Below are 20,563 nucleotides of genomic sequence, written 5' to 3' on the forward strand. Positions count from 1 at the left end.
TCCAGTGATTTTAAATGATATAACAACCAATCAGAGCGCTTCTTTCTGCGGAACGCATCCAATAGGGGTCTCTCTCCTAAGATGGTCACTGATCCCATAAAATAAATCAGTCTGCCAGCGATAGTGTCCTGCTCAAGCCAACATAGAAATGTCGGAATTTCTGGAAGACCCGTCTGTGCTCACTAAAGATAAGCTCAAAAGTGCGCTGTTGGCCCATAATGTGGCTTTGCCGAATGGCGACCAGAGGAAGGATGTGTACGTGCAGCTGTATTTGAAGAATCTGACCGCGCAAAACAAAAAGAGCAGCGGCTCTCCAGATGTCTTCTCCAGCGACGAGGAACTGCCTCCATCCCCCGTGATCTCCAACAGGAGCCGCTCTGGCAGGGTGGGTTTGGAGAAGCTTGCTTTGTTTTGGCTGGTGACTTGCTTTGCATTTAAAATGCATCAAATGTAGCCGATGCAGTTCGCGTTATTGATTTTTTCTTAATGCCATCAATTCGTGCATTTCCTAAAATTCTGTTTGTTGGACTAAAGTTCGGAGGTTACAATTATCAGAGTAAATAAATGGCATACCTCTGATGTTTGCACATGCAAATGAAAACAAACCGGCATGGCGAACTTTTACTAATGGTGTCCGGTTCGTGAGCGAATCGTTATTTTGAGTTGGATCATTTCTGTGAATCAGTTGAGCTAGATCACAAAACCTGTCTGAACGATGTGGTTACGAAAGCACTGTATCAGTTTAATCATACTCCCTAAATATATTTGGTTTAAATGAATAGCATTCTATTAAAACATGCAAAACTCTCAGCCGAGGGTTGAGAATCCACAATGTGATCTGAAACATAGCTGTGAGAAACCTAACTGGTGGTCATGGAATGACAATAAACACTCTTAAAATATAAGAAATTATGAATAAATAAACACGTAATGTTAGCAAGATGTTTATCACTTTATTTGAAAGAATAGAACGTGTAATTTGGAACGTCTGGCACAACGAAGCATTTTTAAAACCGGATTTTGAAACTAGCTGTTCGAAAGAACCGATTCCGACTTCCTATCACTACCGGGCGACAGTTTCCCGCTTAAATGTATCCGTCAGATTCAATGGATTAGCTTCACGTGTTTAAAATCCATGCCGTTATCTGTAAAAAACAAAACATGAATTAGAGTAAATATAACGTACTGGAAATCTTGCTGTATTTTATATCTCAGTTACACATCTGTTTTAGGCGTGTCCATCAGAAAAGTAAAGATCTGAGCTTGAATGAATGAACACTTCAGTAAAGATTCATAATGTGGAAAATAGCATCCCATTGTAATTTTAATAGAAAATGGACACTGATCTTGCACTTCTTTTTATCTGTGTCTAAACCTGATAATGTTTCTGGTTATTGGCATTCTTGAAAAATGTTACTGTGAGTAAACACCTGGTGTTTCATAGAGGAGTGGGAGTGTTTCTCCCCCCACTTCTCTGTGTTACTTACTAATTCTTAATACCCACACAGCTATTTCATAAACCCATAATATGAACCGTGTGCAGTATCATTTTTTAATGCTAGCCAGTTATATCAGGTATGGGTCTATTGTTGCCATCATTAATACATTTTCCATAGTGAATACTATGTTTCAAGTTAGTTCTGGTTATTCAGCCAACCCCTCCTCCCAGACAACTTTTTATGTTAAAGCAGAGATTAAAGGCACCTCTCTGTATTCCAGTGCCAGTGAATGAGGTAGTGCGGCCTATCATTATGAAATCTTACTGTACATGTGTTTCCCTGTCTTTAACCTCTTCATCTCCACGACACAGTCTGCCTAGGTGATTTTCTAAAGCAATAAAAAAGTTCATTTTTCCATATTTATCAGGTATGAAATACTATTGTAAGTGGGTAAAATATTTATCAGGTATGAAATACTATTGTAAGTTGGTAAACAAATTGCTTAAATCAGTTGTTTTCAGTATTTCAGATGCTGCAGACTCCCAAACTTTGTGCAAGGGACCCCCATCTTAAAAATTAAACGGCAGCTGTGAATATTTTCATGTATGAAGGGCTTATTTATACTGTAAAAAAATGTATATATTTTTCATACCCACCAAAGTACTGTGCTTTTTAGATGTATTGAGCAGGCTGTTTTCATAGTGGGTTTGGTCCCTTTATTGAGGAAATACTTTCTTGTGAAGTGGAATTTGTGCATCGGCTGCCAGATGTGTGTGTGCTTTGCATTCTTCTTTGAAGTTGCTGTCTCTCAGATAGTAGTTTTCAGAAACGCATGACACACACACAAATTGTGGACCATAGATGTTTGATTTTATGTGTGACCTCTTCAATGAATTGTGAGGTTTTTTTTTATACCAGAGTTGGTCGTGTTTTTTTTGTGTTCAAATAAAACTGGTTTACAAGCTGTGCTGCGAAATCCACAATCGGGCAAATTGTGGGTAACCAGCAACATCATGCCCCATTATTACAAATTTCCAGAGAGATGACAATTAACATTATAGGTCTCTCATACCCCTTTTCCACCAGAATGGTTTGTGTTCTGCAGCCTGTTCTCGGCCAGGCGAACTGGTGTCTGTTTCCACAGGCTTGAAGAGCGAACGGTGGCGTAACAATACTATTGTGTTGTTGTTGTTTTTTATTTACCTGACTATAACCAGTCTTTTTTTTTTTTTTTTAAAACATAACATGGCACATCCCCGTGTTTGTTTAGACAGTGCGGCACTTTTGTTATTTTACCAGGAGTGATTCTAGTAAACCGGCAGCTCACATTAACTGCCTTTTTGGAAATAAATTGAAACTGTTGATTCACTCTCTCTCCCACTTGCTGGGTCCCTCTCTCACATAGTTTTATATTTAGATATAAAGAGCACTATAGTGCAATGATATTAGATTGCTCAACGAGACCGGTCCAGCATTTCTTCGCTCCCCGGCTCTGTTTGAGCAAGGGAATTTAGGGCCGGAGTTGAAGCCATCTTTCCTGCCCGGAAACACCTTTTCTGCAGTTGAAACATTTAGAGAACTGCCCAATCTGGAATCGCTTCTGTAGAAAGACACTTCCCAGATTGAATATCCAATTTCGCAACGGCCCATAAAACTTCTCGAACCATAAAATGTCAGAAAAGAAAAAGCATTAGAATTAAAAATGAAATGATTAAATCAAATGTTTTTGTTACAGAATATTAATTTAAATCTAAAAAAAACAATCTGTATCAAACCCATGTTGTTCACAGGCACATGAAGAGTCTGACGTTCTCAAAAACTGTATAAGTTTTGAGGGTGTTGTCTGTGGACTGAGGAAAGGTTGTTTTTTGTTTTGTTTTCTCCTCCTTCCTGCTGGAATGCTGTGATTTCTGAAAGTTGGAGTCGGCAGCGTTCCAGATCAGACCTGGTGAAGGCCCCTCACTAAAGCTCATACGCCTTCATGATCTCCTCCTGCCCCTCGTAATACATTCTCTCCTTCTCCACTTCACTGTTTTTGCCATTTCTCCTTGGTCACATGGTTGCATTTGTGGAGCAGTGCTCGACTCCAGGGAATGTGGCTGGATTTGAATTGTTCGTGCCTTGTCCCACACAGTCTGAAAGTTTGCGTTTATGCCTTCAGACTAATGGCACTATCACAGTGGCACTTTGCATAAGCATTGAATTTTTTCATTTCATTGCTTAATTTAACCTTATTGGTTTATCCAAATCGTATCATATCGCATGCTAAGCACATTGTTTTTAAACTCACCTAGTTGCCTCTGAGCTGTTTCATGTGTAGTAATAGTGTATATAGTGTGTTATGGGATGGGGAACGTAAAGAATGTCCTCACATTTTCTTTTAAACTAGTTTAAGTGTCAGAACAGTAGGGCTGTGACGGTGGTAGATAACACATCGGGTAGTTTCTTGCCACCACACCATTCATTCAAATCGTGCAATCGTTTTTCTGGGAAAATTAGCAGCCCTGTCTCTTTTATTTTTTTCAAATTCCTCCCGATATTCCAAAGCAACTGACAAAGATAGTAAAAGTTTGATAGAGAGCAATCTTAATCCAAGAAACTAGTGTTGCTTTGCCCCAGTAAAAGTGAAACTGAATTACTGGCGTAGTAAAATGCGCCTGTACATACGTCTCTGTAAATGCATATAAACTTGAGTATCTTAGTTCGTTTCAGCTTCTGCTCATGTTCACTGATCAATGTTTAAAGGTGGATAAACGCCGTAATTAAATCTTTTCATCATATGTAGCGATCGTGTCTCTTCAGAAAATTTGTGATTTAGTAAAATTAGTTTTACGATCTTTTTATGAACTTGTAAAAGAAGTGTAAAAGAGGTAGTTGCGCCGCTTTAAAAGGAGGGAAAGAAGTCACTCAGATTTCATTAAAGAACTTCGTGTTCCAAATATTGGAATATTGGATCTAAGTGTTCCAAAGATGAACAAAAGTCTTTTTTGGTTTGGAACAGCATGAGGGTGAGTAAATGATGACAGAATTAATTTTTGGGTGAACTATCCCGTTAAACCACATTTTTGGCCTCTATACCCTAATCCTAATTCGTCAAGATTTCAGTTGTTTCCTTATTGGCGAAATAAATAACATTTAGTTTCTAAAATGTTATTTCCTTTGCAAACAAAGCTTTGTACTTAACTAATTTCCCAATACTCACGTAAACTGCAACCATAATATTATATATTTTTTTTTTGTTTATATATTTAGATATTTTTTGCATGCCACTGTAGTGGCGCGGTTGTCTGGCTCACCGGTACAGCCCTACTTGCTCCAGTGTAAGAGCCTGTCGGGTGTATTTAGACACCTGTTCTTCAAGTTCAAATACTTTACGGTGCGATGTCATCTTAACATGTTTTATTACAGCTCTGCAATGTGCATTCTTGAAAAATTTGACGTCTAAATGGAAAATGATTAACCGCATGATGTATAACGTGACACTTTTCTTCACAGAAAGCCACCAGAAAAACAGACAAAGTTCGTCCAGAGGATGTTGATGTCACTGAATTGAGCAATGAGGGTTTGAAAGACCTGTTGCTGAAGTATGGCCTGAATGCTGGACCCATTGTTGGTAAGCCGCTTTTGAGATTTAAACTCAAATTATGCAGTGTGAAGACGTAAATCACAACATACACAAATTAATAAAACAATACATATATGGTTAAAAAAAATCTTAATTAAATCAATTAATTCTGGTTTGCAATGTTTTTTGATAAAAGTTAATGTGTGAACTACACCTGTTATCGCCTGTGTGAACCTGAGGAGAACTGACTTCATATTCCCTAAAACTGCAAAAACACTATGGAAACAGTATGTGATAGGATATGTTGTTTTATATGTGTGTATTTATACATTGTTTTTATTTTAGATTTATTTAAACAATGACTAGCCCAAATTTCTGGAGGAATTTAATAAGCAAATATATAATTAAATAAATGCTGGATAGAGTACAATGAAATGTAAACATACATGCAATAAGGCATGAAATAACTTTTTTCATGTTACATGAAAGAGAATGTGAAATACCCCTTGAAATAGACTTTATTATGAAAAAGCTCATGAAATATGAAATGCGGTATACACAAAAATATTGTCTTTTCTTTCAACACAAAACCAGCAACTAAACAGCTTTTAGTCTCTGGAATAATCCGAATTGTCTCGTGGTGCAAATCAGCAGTTTCATCAGTCATCCAGCTTTGCATGTTTTTGCAATTCTGGCTTTAATAGTGTCCTTAAATGGATATTGGAAACCTCTTCAAATAAAGCGGCAGCCTTTCTCACTGCTTGTCACGAATACGACAGTACTTTTTTACGACAACAAAGAAATTTCCATTTGAATCCGCCTCTAAATGAAACAATATATTTCAGCCATGATGTTTGTCATGCTCCGAAGTACTTTACTGCTTTCACATCAACACTAAACAATGTCTTCACATCAGCGTCAACTCGTAAGGTGTATGAGAAGAGGCTTCAGAAGCTGCTGGATCAGGGTCCTCCTCCTCCCTCAGAAACATCACAGACAGATGGCGGACAGAATGGCAACACAGACTCAGACCAGTACAGCGACAAGGAGGAAGGTAACAGACAAACAGATCCCTTTATTTAACCATGTTCTTATAGAAGTTAATACATCAAAATGCGCTCTTGCCTGTTCGTCATATGTAGCCCCAGCCCCTGTGTTTGTGCCCGAACCGGAAGTGGAGGCCGAACCCATCCCAGTTGTGGAGAGACCAGTCAGGAGCCGAGGCAAAACGCCAGTGACCAGCAGGACACGCAGTATTCAGCTTAACAGGGTGAGTGCAAAACCTGTGCATTATGTTTGCCCATGCGTTGATTTCTGAAGGATCATGTGGCACCGAAGACTGGAGTAATGGCTGCTGAAAAGCTTTGCCATTACAGGAATAAATAACATTTTAAAATGTATCAAAATAGGGTTTCTTAGGGGCTCAAAAAGGCTGTAGAAGTCTTAATTTGCCCGTACTCTGAATAAGGCCTTATAAAGTTCTGCAATTTGAGTACAAAGTCTTAAATTCATAAAGTCATGGCATTAAATGTTGGATGCACTGCACAAAAAAAAAAATCTTCCTCTGTTTTTTTTTTCCTGTTTTCCAATACAAATATCTAAATGTCTTTAAATCAACATACATTTAAATTCAAACAAATGAGTTTATTCTTAAAACAAGAACAAATGTCAGTTATGAAAACGTCCCTTTGATTTAAGTAGATTTTTCTGACCCCATTGGCTGATATTTGTTAATTACACAAATTTGTGTTTAAAATTTTAATTTGTGTTAAAAAATCTGAGAGCTGTCTCACACCTTCATAGACTTCTAGGCAATTTAATTCTGCCGGTCTAGGAAAGTTAGTAAAAACATCGGTAAAATAGTCCAAGTGACTACAGCGGCTCAACCTTAAGTTTATCAAGTGACGAGAATACTTTTTGTGCTAAAAACCCCCCCCTAAAATAATGACTTTATTCAATTATTCATTTTCTTCTGTGTGGGCCTCTGACGTGAGTTCACGAGAGCGCCATTACGCATGCGCGAGAAGATGACGCAGATGGGTCTCGATGTAGTGTTTAAAATGGTTCTAAAGTGTGCATTTCCTGGATGTCCGAATGTTGAGAAACTAACGAGAAAACGTAAAAGTGCCTTACCAATGCCGCAAAATTAATGGTTTGCTTTTCACACTTTCCCATCAAAGCCTATGGAGGAGTGATCAGCTCTCAGATTTCATAAAAAATATCTTAATTTGTGTTCTGAAGATGAAGGAAAGTCTTACGGGTTTGGAACAACACGAGGGTGAGTATATACTGACAGAATTTTAATGTTTGGGTGAACTATCCCTTTAAGGATCTTTAGACATTTGCACTGGAAGACAATACTGAGGAAGAATATCACTTTTTTGCAGTGTGATCAGGTGGTACAGTAAAAGTTATTTTCAGAATCTTGTGATTGGGAGCAGAGGTATTCAAGCTACTGTTTTGTAAAATAAATGAAACAGTAATGGATATCTGTTGTTAGTTGTATTTGCTAATGCAACTTATTGTGTTTCTCCTTTTACATTTACATTTAGAGAACATATTGACGTTGTGTTCCCTTCAATTTATTCTTTAAATTCTCTTAACTTGATCTTTAAAAAGTCGTGAAGTTTACCTTTATAAGACCTGCAGAAACCCTGTTACTGTATTTCTGATCAAATAAATGCAGGCTTGGTGAGTAAAAGAGGCGTCTTTCAAAAACATCATAACTCTCTTTACTTTTCATATTTGAACAAACCCTGATATATAAAATAATGTCTCACCCATCTTTTTAATTATTTTTTCTATTTCACTCGGAAATGCGTTACATTACAGAAGTAAATTGGATTACGAATGTCAGTACACACACATAGTCATTTACATAATATTTGAGAGCCAATTAGTTTAATATCCATCCATGGTGATTGTTTTTTAAATTGACAAAGTACCACTTCAGATAAGCAAGCACAGTTAATCGAAGGCTGATAACCTCAAAATGGTCTAGTATCAGCTGATCAATCAGCCCTGCCAAAAATCTCATCTTTCTCAAGTTAAGCAAAAGACTAGATATGATGGTTCACATGATTTCAATTACAGTTAGCACCCCCACTGTCTTGTATCCCTTGCGTTTTTTTCTTCTTTTTTTAATTTTAGCTTGGACTTGGCCTAGACTTTACTCCTCTCTTATTTTTGTATTCTCTCCTTTCCTCCGGACACACTTGGTTTCTCATTCCTGCGATTTTACTCAGTCTTACATCTCTGTGTAAACTCGAAGATCTTTGTTTAGGTCACTTGTAAATGACTAGCCAGTAGGATACTCTCTTCAAAGACTTCTTACTACTTTGCTCACATAAAAGCTGTTAAGACAGTACAAGCAGCGCATGCTGTCTCACATTAGTGTATAGAATTAGTTCTTTTGTCTCTAATACAAACAGTTTTTTCCCATGTGACGTTCCCACCTGCATATTTTCCCACCATTATCTTGTAAGAGTTCAGCAGCACCACCTGCTGTAGAAGAAATATGACCAACTTAAGGTGGTCACATGACCGCTCCACATTTAAATGTTGTCATACCTCCTGTGGAGATCAGATAAGCCATTTGCTTCTCTATGGAAAGTTCTAGATCTTTTGCTGTGTGACGTATAGGAGGATAAGGAGGAGGAAGATTGGCCGGTTTTGAATGTTAAGAGAAAGCTGAAGAGATCTTCTCACAGGCTGGATCAGATGGTTCCCGCCAGCGACGACACCGTAACTCAATCTGTGGTTTTGTTGTTAATGAACATCACCTGGTTTCTGGGTGTGGTAACATTTGGGATATACACAAGGCGTGTTTTGGTTTGCACATGGGTGAACAGTCTTGGGTTGAGCTTATGTTTGGTTCACAAAAGGCCGTAACGTACTTTGTGACTCAATTGTAAGCAAAGTTTGTTTGAATGTCTGGTGTTTTCAGGAGAACTCTGAGCTCTCATCAGCAGAGTACTTTCCTGTTTTGCAAGACAGGAGAAGAACAGGACATGTGGTAGGTGGCCAGACACTAGCATAGCGCTAATGGTCAAAATCAGGGATGGGAAACTTTGGTCCTGGAGGGCCACTGTCCTGCAGAGTATAGTTGTAACCCCAATCAAACACACCTGAACAAGTTAGTCAATAGGTGTGTTTGGCTTGAAGCAGACCGATCAGTGTATGACATCAAAGCACCGCGAGACCAGGCGGCTCTTTATACTTTCGTATCACTCTCGCTGTACTTTGATGCCATACACCGATCGGTCTGTGCAGTCGAACACCTAATGTCTTCAGGATTACTATAAAGCTACAGACAGGTGTTTTATATCATGTTTGGAGCTAAACACTGCAGGACAGTGGCCCTCCAGGACTGAAGTGTCCCATCCTTGGTCTAAATTTTTAGCCTGACATCAAAAACCCGCTTCTATCCTCCTATTAAAGGCAGCAAGAAAAGAGCCCAGACCTTTGCTTACAGACAGGACATCACAGCTCTCGTCTAAGACTGAATCTCTGAAGCGACGCAGCGCACCAGTCCGCTTGTTTCGGCCTGATTTGAACGAGGCTCCCGCCACTGATAAGGTGTCTTTCTCCTTTAAAAACTATCTTTGGAGACTTCAGTTTTGATATGAAAAACATAACTATTGAAGTTCTTTGTGAAATTATTAATCTTTCTAAATGGTTGCGTTATTAGGGTCATCCGTGTCATGCAGTATCTTTTAAACTTTAACATTCAAAAAATGCTTGTTTTGCATTAAGGAAATATTTCTATGAATCTATTTTCTGAAAGAAGCTAATTGTTTACCCCATGTTGAAAACCGGATACATCATCTATCAGGAAGCTAATATTAGCCATTGCTCAGTGAAGGTCTGAGGTGTCAATATTAGGTAATGTTAATTTGTATTATAATTTATCAATAGTTTTTATATTTAAGCCATATTCAAAGAAAATTTAAATCTCCCTAAAATTGATGTCACTTCCTGGATGATCATGGCTTTTGCTAATTGAAGGGATACCATGCAATAAAAGCAAAATAGAAAGTGTAATTGGTTATATATTTATGGGCTTTCCCCCATGTTTCTCATTTAAAACCGCATTCCCAAAAAACATTGTTTATTTGAGTTGTCATTTTAAAATAATAAGAATATTTTTAAATTGCCAGTTATTTATGTTAAAATTGCAGCAACCATATACATGGCCAAAGAAAAATCCCAAAATCATTTAATATTCACCATCATGTTCACTTAATTTTGAAATTGTAATAAAAGAGAGAAAAATATATTTTTCTTTTTTAAATGTAAAAATACTTTTTAAAATAATCGTATCCAGTATATTAAGCAATACGTGAATGGGACATAGAAATGCACCGCACGGTAAGAATGAACCATTGGAAGTATATTTTGATCCTTTTTACCTTTTCTTTTTTCCGTTTCTTTTTCATCTGTTTGTTTGGAAATCGCATGTCTCATAGGATTTGAAGGAGGTGTCTGTTCCTCTGGTGAGGATAAAAGCACATCCTTTGGTAGGTCCTGAAGAAACCTCACACATAAACATGAAGATTCAGGTCATATTCTAATGCCATAGTGTTTCTTATGGTGTCATTTTAAAGGCAGTGCCAAAAGAATCCAGAACCTCAAAGTGGTCCACCATGTCTGCGACTGACTGGTCAGAATCACTAAAATATCACAACTCTTCTTACCAGTCCACCATATCCAGTTTACATGACGTCAGTCCTGTTGACAAGGTCATAAATCTTCCATGTCTCTTAACTTGACTATGAGAGCCTCACATACAGTAGTGTTAATGGTGTTGGTTTGATTTGTTTGCATCAATCAAATGTCTTTTGTGGTTTCTCTGTAGTTTGATGAGAATGCCACTGACATCACTTCCCCTCCGATTAGACAGTCCAATCGAGAGCCGCTTGTTTCCCTTCTTAACACTGCTTGTGTTGAGGTGATGATCCACACACTTCCATCTTTAGTTAATGCTTTCAGCTCTAATCAAGGCATATTTATGCAGCAACAAGTGTCTTCATTTAAATTTTCGTAATCTCAGGTGGACGACCAGGGTATGCAGGACATCCTGAGCTGTAGACCTCCAAGCCGAGCTCCTGTGGTACTTATCAGCTACGCAAGGATAGTTTATACATGTACATAAACATTCATTTTAGTAGCTCATAATAGTTTGTTTCTTCTCTGAAGGCTCAGGAAGTCAAATCCTTCTCTGAATCGAAGTACTCAAGGCCTCATTTGAGTCAGAACAAACATTCCAAACCCTTGACAGACATGAGGTGCCATCTTTCACTTTCCTGCGATGGGCAAAGAGAGGTTTTCCCATCACACTCGCTTTCTTTTAGGGACTCCCGTGTGGCTCCGGAGGACTCTCTTCGTGTCTCGTTTGACCTTTCCCAGGTTTGCTGATTATAGTTGTTCATTTGTGGACATTTGTTAATGACATGGTACACTCTTAAAAATAAAGATTCTTTATTGATATTGATGGTTCCATTTGACAAAAGGCTCTTTATAGTGGAAAATAGCTCTTTAGATGTTCTTCACGCTAAGAAAAAATGGTTCTTTTAAAAACTGTTAACCGAGAGGTTCTTTTTGGCATTGCTGCAAAATGCCCCTTTTGGAACCGTTATTTTTTAAAGCGTGTATTAGGTTTTAGTTACAATGTTACATAATTTTCTATTTATCAGGGTCATCACTAAAGCTTAAAGCCATCATTTACATTTTTGGTTTATCAGGGGAGCTGTGGCTCACCAGAGACCCAGCCCAAGACAAGACAGTCCAAAATCACCCCTTTCCTTTCCCAAATCACTCCTGTCCGAGGATTTGATAGCAGCCGGACGGAGACACCAAAGAAGGAGATGGTAATTTCATGAGCTGTATGGTGTGTCTCCACAGGTGTATAATGGTGATGAGGAAACTTAGGGGGATTCACACACTTGTTGACCTCGGGTCATACGTGGTTGTGGTGTTATATCATGTTTTTCTTTCTTTTGTTTTTAAAATGAAAGCTGAAAACCTGGATCTTCAGAACTTTATAGGATTTATGGTGTTAGATTTCCCACCTCAGTGTTCACATCATTCTGGCTCTTGTCTTTGTGCGCAGGTGGAAAAGGTGTCAGCCATTGATCAGACCCCGAGGACGGTAGAGAGAGATCTGCTAAAAGAGATTTTTCCCAATGAAAACCTCAGCACTCCCACTGGAATCAGGTATGGAGGGGAAGTTGTTTCGAGCATTCGCACTGAACAAACACCAGGGACCGGACTCACAAAACATTATTAAGAATTAAATTGACATTAAATGAACTGCCCATTTCTTCTTGCTTTCCAACTTAATACAAAGTATTCAGGGTTTTTTTTTCTTCCCAAAAGCTTTTCTTAAAGGGGATATTCACCCAAAAAATGAAAATTCTGTCATCATTTACTCGCCCTTATACCAAATTTTATAACATTTAAACATGTGTTGCCCCTAAGACATGAATGCATGTGAGCGTACGCTCAGTAACTCAATTATTAAATTCATAAACATTAGGTTTTTATTTCATGACATTCAACCCAAACCAAACTCACCTAGTCATAAAAGTATATTGTTAAAAGACGTTTAGTAAATTAATAAATCTAAATAAAATGCATGTTATTGACCCTTAAAATTGTAAATTTTTGGAAGTCTTAAACTGTCTACACACAAAAAACGGATAAGTCTCCCGTAGTAAAAGTAAAAAAAAGTATGGGGGAAAGTAAGTGTTTTTGCATTTTGTCTTGTATTTTAGTATTACTGCCTTCGTTTTTAGTAAATATGCAAACCTTTTTTAAAACTAGTTGTACTTCTCAAAATATTCCCCCTTTTTTTTAAGAGAATCTGTCTCGAGTTATGTATAGTTTTCAAATGTGTTTCTAGTGCCACCTGTCGCCGACCAATCAGAGGAGCAGCTGGCCGGCCCCTGGGTGAGACATGGCTGGACGAATCCCGTGTCCGTCTCACAGAGTTCAGAGAAACCAGCTCTTCTTCGTACACAGAGACCCGATCAGTTCCACGTGTGTCCGCCGTCCCTCTAGCGGCTTCAAGGCCTGCGGCGCCCCCTGCTGTAAAGACCAGAGCACGGCGCAGCCTGCCGGTGTGGGTGCAGCTTGTGCTGCTGAGTGCGCTCGCTGGATTCCTGTTCTTTGTCTACCAGGCCATGGAGACTAATGAGGTTGGACTCTTCAAGCAGAGCGGGGCCGATGATAGCACTAGCAAATGAACGTCATACGGTTTAAAAGTCTTTGCCCTCTTTATCATACTCGGCTAGTACCTCCCTTTGTTGATTCGGCAGACGTGGACTTTTACCTGCAATCTTTATATATTCATACAAAGACAGGAACTCACAGATTTTGAATTATTTTTTCTGCCATCATACCCTCTTTGAGATGAACTGCTTTAGAGGAATGAATCCTGGTTTTAAGTTTAAAAATCACGTTTTTTGTCTTTGTCTTGTTTGTGTTTTTTTCTTCTAATTAATGATGGTGCTGTCCATAAATAAGATGGAAGTGCTGAAGGCTAAATACACTTGTTTTGTTTGTGAACTACATTTAGTGTCTACTTGTGACAATATTTTTGCATTTATTTTCACATCTAGCTCTTTAAAGGTGCCGTATCCATCTTAAAGTTGATGTAGTATTTATGTACATGTTGTCGAAATACAAATATTTTCAATAAACTGTTTTGCAATGTATTCTGAAGATAATGTAATTTTAATATTTTTATTATAATTTTAATCCGTTCATTTTTGTTATTTCAGGTTCTTGGAATTCCATGTGGTTTTATAAAGCATAACATTTCAGCAATTAACTTGAACAGCCTATTAACACCAACTGAAAGAGTTTGCATCTAAAATGCTTATATTTGTTTGCTAAAATTTGGAATACATACACTAAAATTTGGAATATATACACTATAAATTGTCACAATTAAATTTTAAAGTACTTTTTTTTATGTCTTTGAAAACAAATTTGGGTTAATAAACATTGTAAGATCTTGATACTTTATATATTACATTGGTAGAATTGGACAATGTGTAAACCGCCCATCATAAAGGCATTTACTCTGCTTTAAAAGCTGATTTAGTATTCTGAATCTGTATTTATTTTACATTATAAGGTGCTGCGGATTTGTGGGATAAAGCTGGGAGGGTTCAGATACTTTTTATGTAAATGACAGAATGTGGTTTAATAAAGCGTTGTACCTCGTATCTACATTTCAGTTGGCTTGTTTTTTTTTTAAGTGTCTATATGTTTGGCCTAAATTATTATAATGTTCCCTCTACTAAATGTGTTGTCTTTAGGGTTTTCTGTGGTGCACTGCTGTTCCTCACAGAGGCATTGGAAATTCTGACCTCACTTTGATCTTGAATAGGTAAGGATAAGGGTGCAAGGCTCTATGCTCTGGTCCAGGAATAGAATGGCTTAATCGTCTTACACTACGCACTCCTGTGCGAAATAAGCTCACACCATGAGCTCAAGATTGCAGTGGGTATCAACTAAACGGTAACAAATTTAGTTGGATCCATATTTACACCAATAACTTGATACACTGCCTGTTTTGTTTTTGTTTGTGTTTTTGAATGAACGCTAGTGTGGCCCATAATACCATCATAGCTCTTTCCATTGGGAAACGCAGTGAAGTCTCAGTGTGGTGACGTCACAGAAGGTCAAGGCGTTTAAGTCTGAGGTCATCTGATGTCTCAGATCCGCCTGCCGCTGATGCACCCAGGAGGCGCCGTTTCTTTACAACCGACAAGTGAGTGTACCGATTCTTTTTAACATGAATTTTCTGAAATATTTGAATGAGAGAGAAATGCTGTTCTTCAGCAATGTATTCAACAACAACAACAAAAAAACTAACTTTTGTTTGATTTAGGATTGTCACCTGTCTGTTTTTCCCAGTAAACCCCTAGTGAAAATGTACCCAACCACCTTAACCCAGTTGGCACGGTCGAATCCTTTCCAGACTCCTCTTTTCTCCATTAAACCAGATCAGCAACAAAAGAACCAGCAGATAAAACGCAAACTTGCTGCAGCTGCTCATAATGGTAAGAAGTTGTTGTTCTATATCTTCTGAACTGGATACGTTGCAAACAGAATTAGAAGTATTGAATAGGCTTTATGTCCAAGATTTTATTTATTGTTTGTTGTAAGATATTTGAAAAGGTCACGGATGTAATGATAAAGCTCAGTGAAATTACACTATGCTATTTTTAAAGTGGACTCTATCAGAAGCTTGTCATTCCATTCTTAAAGAATTAACTTCCTCCACAAGGATTACACGTCTGGCTAATAGACTTAATTGTCTTTATTGCCTGCTACTGTAATTCCTAGGCACTTTTTCTCAAGACTGTTAAAAGAATAGTTAACCCAAAATAATAGTTATATTACCATATACCTGTTTCATCCTCCTTCCATGGGACACATTTTGAATAATGTGCTGAATCTGATTGTTTTCTACAATGCAATTACAATGAATGAGGACAAAAAGCATGCAAAATCATTGTGAATGTAGTCTATACGGTTTGTGAATTATATTCTAAGTCTCTTGCAGTCATGCAATAGTTTTGTGACAAACAGGCTCTTTTCTCCAGTTATTCACTGTTAGCTGCTGCAACAGAGTTCATTAAGCCAGTGAGTTGAATATGACAAAGGCACAATATCCAATTTGTGAATAAAACATTCAGACTAAATGAACTGGATCAGATTCAAAAGAACAATTAATTCTCAATTCAGACATCATCATTTGTCATGAACTCTAATAATCTAGAACTAAAGGCTAGATGACCTTGAATGCATCTGATTTTGCTTACTTGGCCTCCAAACTCATAAAACCATTTTGGGTTCTCTCAGTCAAGTTCTTAAAATAATAATTTTGCTTAGTTTGAAGAACACTCTTAAAAATAAAGTTTCGGTATTGGCTTCCATGACTCTATAAACATCCATGGAACCTTTTCAATACAGAAGTTTCTTCATAGTAGAAAAAGATTCTTAAGATTGTTAAAATGTCCTACACACACAAACACATACACACACAAAAAGCTTATTTTAAAAACCATAAAAAGGTTCTTCTATGGCAAAAACCCCTTTTGGAATCTTTATTTTTATGAACATTTTAACAATCTTAAGTATCTTTTTCCACTATATTCACCTTTTGTGAAATGGAAAGGTTCCACGGATGTTAAATGTTCTTCATGAAACCATAGGTGCCAAAAGAAGCTATATTTTTAAGAGTGTGACTTCTGATTTTCCATTCTGTATTACACACACAGTATAGATATTTGTGATCAAATTTAAAGGGAAATGTTGTGAAGTCAAATGACAAGTGTTTTCCTCCCTCAGATGCAGATGTGAGCTGTGAATATGGGTCAAATAAATATTACGCCCTCTGCGGTTTCGGTGGGGTTTTGAGCTGTGGCCTCACACACACAGCAGTCGTGCCCCTCGACCTCATTAAATGTCGCATACAGGTAATTTAACATTAAAAACTAAACAAGCTTACAAGCTTACCAGCCAGACATTCACTAATGCATTATTCCTGTTGTCTAACAGGTGGACCCGGTAAAGTACAAGTCCATCTTCAATGGTTTCTCAGTAACTTTGAGAGAGGATGGCGTGAGAGGGCTGGGCAAAGGGTGGGCTCCTACATTCATTGGTTATTCCATGCAAGGCCTTTGCAAGTTTGGTTTCTATGAAGTCTTTAAGTCCGTGTACAATGACATGCTTGGAGAGGTAAGTCTATATTTGGGATAAAAATAAGAGAGAAAATGAAAGGGAACTAATTTGGCTCTGCAAAGATTGTTCCAAAACATTTATTTGAACATATTTTTGCATATCCGTTTGGGATAGATCTACAGCTAACTGCTGTCGTTTGGTTTGGTCTGGTAAACAGGAGAATGCTTATTTGTGGAGGACGTCCGTTTATCTGGCCGCATCAGCCAGCGCGGAGTTTTTTGCCGATATTGCACTGGCTCCTATGGAAGCGTGCAAAGTGCGCATCCAGACGCAGCCCGGCTACGCTAACACCCTAAGAGAGTGCGCCCCCAAAATGCATGCTGAGGAGGGGATAAACGCGTGAGTAGATCCTTAACTCTCTGCTATTCCTCACTTAAGGGTCACACTTGTGTCAAAATAGACTGGATCATATGTACTATAATTTATAAACAGTAATATTTATTCTTTAGTGTGTGTGTGTGTGTGTGTGTGTGTGTGTGTGTGTGTGTGTGTGTGTGTGTGTGTGTGTGTGTGTGTGTGTGTGTGTGTGTGTGTGTGTGTGTGTGTGTGTGTGTGTGTGTGTGTGTGTGTGTGTCAAATGCCAAGTTTTATACCATTTCAATGAATACAAATGAAAAAAAATGACTGAAGATCACCAGAGGGTTAAGGCTGCCAAACAGTACAAAATTGACTTCATTACCCATGAGGCCCTTCAGAAGACCTATATTGTGTGCTGGAGAACTGATTGTTGATGTTATTTTCTGTGCAGGTTCTATAAAGGTGTTTTTCCCTTATGGCTGAGGCAGATCCCCTACACCATGATGAAGTTTGCCTGTTTCGAGCGAACCGTGGAGATGCTGTACAAGCACGTAGTACCAAAACCCCGCAGTGAGTGCTCCAAACCTGAGCAGCTGGTGGTGACCTTTGTTGCTGGTTATATTGGTAAGTGCTTGGGCCCTTAGATACAAGGTTATAAACTTTTTAGACATGTCTTTGTAAAGAGTGCTGGCTCAACTTCGCATAGACAGATATAGATGCATGTAAGCTTTGCTGTGTGTCTCTCCTCAGCTGGCGTGTTCTGTGCTATGGTGTCCCATCCTGCGGACTCTGTGGTGTCTGTACTAAACAAAGAGAAAGGCAGTTCAGCTGCTGAGGTGCTGAAAAGATTGGGACCTGTAGGTGAGTCACAGCACACACACATACCAGTCAACAGCTGTGGATCAAAAAGAAAACCTGAGGAGTTGATTTTGCCATAGTGACCAGCAAGACCATTAGATAAATTCATGGACATGAAATACTGATTTTAATTGCTATTATTTTATTACATAAAAACTTTAGACATTAAAGCACCATGAAGTTGCAAAGGGGTGTAATACTCTTTATTACCAAAAGAGGCTGCTGTTGTTCCTGGATTTATTCCCATTAGATAACCATGAAAAACCATAATGACCCATTTTTATTTTGCTCTTTTATCTCAGTTGATTATTAGCATGATTTAAGTCAGATGGATCAATTAGCCCAGCAGAATAACAGTTAAATAACTGTCGGGTCAATCTGTGTATAAATCAAGAGTTCATATGGCTTCTCTTTCTCCCACAGGTGTGTGGAAGGGTCTTGTTGCTCGAATCATTATGATTGGCACGCTGACCGCCCTACAGTGGTTCATCTATGACTCAGTGAAGGTGTACTTCCGTCTGCCCCGTCCACCACCCCCTGAAATGCCCGAGTCCCTTAAGAGGAAGATGGGTCTCCTGGACTACTAGTCTACTCCTTTATCAACTGTACCCTGAGTAACTTCACAAATACAAAGATTTATGTTCCACATTCACCCCTTGCAATAAACGCCACAGTTCCTGGTGTGTTTATCAGCGCTGAAAGCACTATTAAATGATCATATGACACTGGGTCTCTCCAGTGTCACTGTATGTCTGAATGAATATTAGAGTAAAATCAATCACACACTAAACATCTGTTGATTTTTATTTGACTTTTGTGTTTTTTAAACCTTTTTTCTCTCATTAGGTAACTGAATACTTAAAAAAAAATCTTCTGGAATGAGAATTTTGGTTGTGTTATTTGTGTGTATTAAAAGTGTTTTGTCGTTATATCTAGAATTTTAAAAGTTTTCCTAATATTAGGTCATATTTGTATACATATTTCATATGTAGTAAGCTTATTTTTATTAAGGCGTATTTGTTATACAGTAGAACAGGGTTTCAGACAGTGTTGTTTGTTTACTAAAACTGTTAAAAATATTTTTTGTTATTTGAAATAAAGATAAAATAAAATATAAATGTTTGATGAAAAACTTAAATGATAATTAGAAATATTGCCTTGGCAACTAACTGAAATGCAATAAGTTGAAGTAGAATTACTAAAACTAAAAACTGAAATGAAAATAAATTAAAACTCATAGAAAATGACCATTTTTTAAAAATAAGAATATTTTTTAAATTATAAAAGCACATAAAATTACTAAAATGGAAACAAAGTATAAAAATTAAATATTACTAATAAAATATGTAAGTAATATTAAAATAACTTTAAACAGCATGTAATGCAATTAAACCAGAAGTAATTAATTAAATCACAGAAAAGCAAAGAGTAATCCCTTACTTTAATTTTTCAAGGGAAAAGTAATAAAATTACAGTAATTTCCAACTTAGTAATGCATTTTGAGATTGTTTTGAGAACACTGAGATTGTGATAGCAATTGAAGTAATGTATAATCAAATACATATACAGTATATATATGTGTATATTAGGTCATACCAGTTCGGCTAACAAAAAGTGAACAAGATCTAAACTTCTGCTCTTGAATATCATTTGAATGCACCTTTAATTAGTTTCCTATATGAATATTTTATAGCATGTCAGTAATGTGGAATCCACAGTGTCTCGCTTGCTCTGAGTGGCCAGTACGAGTGATGAACTAATACAGTCTTATTGCGATATTACAATGAACGTTCTCTCCTATTGTCATCACCTTGATGTAAGCAATGGGAAAATGGTGACCTGTGACCTCAGTCCAGCCTGTTTTGAGCTCTTAAGAGACATCCTATCAGAGGAACACCAAGCAGAGGGGGTCATTCATTTCACAGAGTGTGCCTGCATTTGGACATCTTTGTGAGCGTGTATGAGTTTTTGAGAGCGAAGGACTGGGTGTTCTCTTATAAGTGTCTGTTTGCTCCATTGTTGTCATTATATCCCATTTGGTTTGTCTTGTTGATGTGGTTTGCAGTGGCAGTACTGTGAAGATGAGTTCTGAGAAATGAAGGCTCTCTGATTTGCTTTCTAAGCCACTGATGCTGAGGGTCAAAGGTCACGAGGTGCAGAGCTGCATTTCGCTGTAACCTTTTTGCCACAAATGCATTTACTCTGTAATGGCTCCACATGCACCTTCACCTCCCTAGTTAGTATTACAACATCAAGCCATCAAAAGTGTGTTAAAAGCACATGATATCACTGTGATTTTGGTATATGAATGAACTTTAGTTTTACAAATCATATGAACTGGAATGAATAAATAAATCATAACATGGATGCAAAATACTGTTGGACCATCTGGCTATTTTTAGTCCTTTGGTGAACACATGAGCGTTAAATGCAGCTGTTTGTGAAGCTCATGTGATCATGCGTGATAGAATTACACAAATTAGATTTATCTGTCACGGATGGAAAAATAAAAAATTAGCAGCATTTGGATGAGAATTTAATTTTTTTCGTTATTTGAAATAAAATAAACGTTAACTTCAATAAAAGCAACATTTTAAAATTTTCATTTAGTTTAACTTAATGTACTAAAATAACAAAACTAAAC

At 37.6% G+C, this 20,563-nt stretch overlaps 2 protein-coding genes across 4 annotated transcripts; both read left to right on the forward strand.

Moving 5' to 3' along the window:
• The first annotated feature begins 70 nt into the window (after positions 1-70).
• tmpoa (thymopoietin a) lies at positions 71-14,241 on the forward strand. 3 transcript variants are annotated; one of them, XM_077234401.1, is made up of 15 exons: positions 93-385; positions 4,935-5,052; positions 5,921-6,058; positions 6,147-6,274; positions 8,647-8,748; positions 8,951-9,019; positions 9,445-9,582; positions 10,473-10,523; positions 10,611-10,745; positions 10,862-10,954; positions 11,057-11,116; positions 11,203-11,412; positions 11,748-11,873; positions 12,116-12,219; positions 12,908-14,241. In XM_077234401.1, the coding sequence occupies exons 1-15, from the start codon at positions 149-151 to the stop codon at positions 13,248-13,250; spliced, it is 2,052 nt and encodes a 683-aa protein (XP_077090516.1). In that variant the 5' UTR covers positions 93-148; the 3' UTR covers positions 13,251-14,241. The 3 variants fall into 3 exon arrangements, with proteins under 3 accessions (XP_077090517.1, XP_077090516.1, XP_077090518.1); XM_077234402.1 differs by lacking the exon at positions 8,647-8,748 and having other exon boundaries at positions 71-385; XM_077234403.1 differs by lacking the exons at positions 8,647-8,748; positions 8,951-9,019; positions 9,445-9,582; ... (4 more) ...; positions 11,203-11,412; positions 11,748-11,873.
• Positions 14,242-14,514: 273 nt separating this feature from the next.
• Positions 14,515-18,709, forward strand: slc25a3a (solute carrier family 25 member 3a). The gene is made up of 8 exons (XM_077234404.1): positions 14,515-14,785; positions 14,932-15,077; positions 16,372-16,499; positions 16,582-16,761; positions 16,922-17,103; positions 17,513-17,685; positions 17,812-17,922; positions 18,343-18,709. Exons 2-8 carry the CDS (start codon positions 14,948-14,950, stop codon positions 18,504-18,506), a joined length of 1,068 nt encoding a protein of 355 aa, XP_077090519.1. The 5' UTR covers positions 14,515-14,785; positions 14,932-14,947; the 3' UTR covers positions 18,507-18,709.
• The last annotated feature ends 1,854 nt before the right edge of the window (positions 18,710-20,563 follow it).

The sequence above is a fragment of the Siphateles boraxobius genome, unplaced genomic scaffold (genome assembly GCF_051911475.1).
Source record: "Siphateles boraxobius isolate OS27281-9 unplaced genomic scaffold, OSU_SipBor_1 19, whole genome shotgun sequence".
NCBI classification, from domain to species: domain Eukaryota; kingdom Metazoa; phylum Chordata; class Actinopteri; order Cypriniformes; family Leuciscidae; genus Siphateles; species Siphateles boraxobius.

Coding starts and splice junctions, on each gene's coding strand:
- tmpoa (XM_077234401.1), top strand. CDS start 149: ATGTCGGAATTTCTGGAAGACCCGTCTGTGCTCACTAAAGATAAGCTC. Junction 6,275..8,646: donor GCAGTATTCAGCTTAACAGG/GTGAGTGCAAAA, acceptor TGTGACGTATAG/GAGGATAAGGAGGAGGAAGA. Junction 11,874..12,115: donor AGACACCAAAGAAGGAGATG/GTAATTTCATGA, acceptor CTTTGTGCGCAG/GTGGAAAAGGTGTCAGCCAT.
- slc25a3a (XM_077234404.1), top strand. CDS start 14,948: ATGTACCCAACCACCTTAACCCAGTTGGCACGGTCGAATCCTTTCCAG. Junction 16,762..16,921: donor ACAATGACATGCTTGGAGAG/GTAAGTCTATAT, acceptor TCTGGTAAACAG/GAGAATGCTTATTTGTGGAG. Junction 17,686..17,811: donor CTTTGTTGCTGGTTATATTG/GTAAGTGCTTGG, acceptor GTCTCTCCTCAG/CTGGCGTGTTCTGTGCTATG.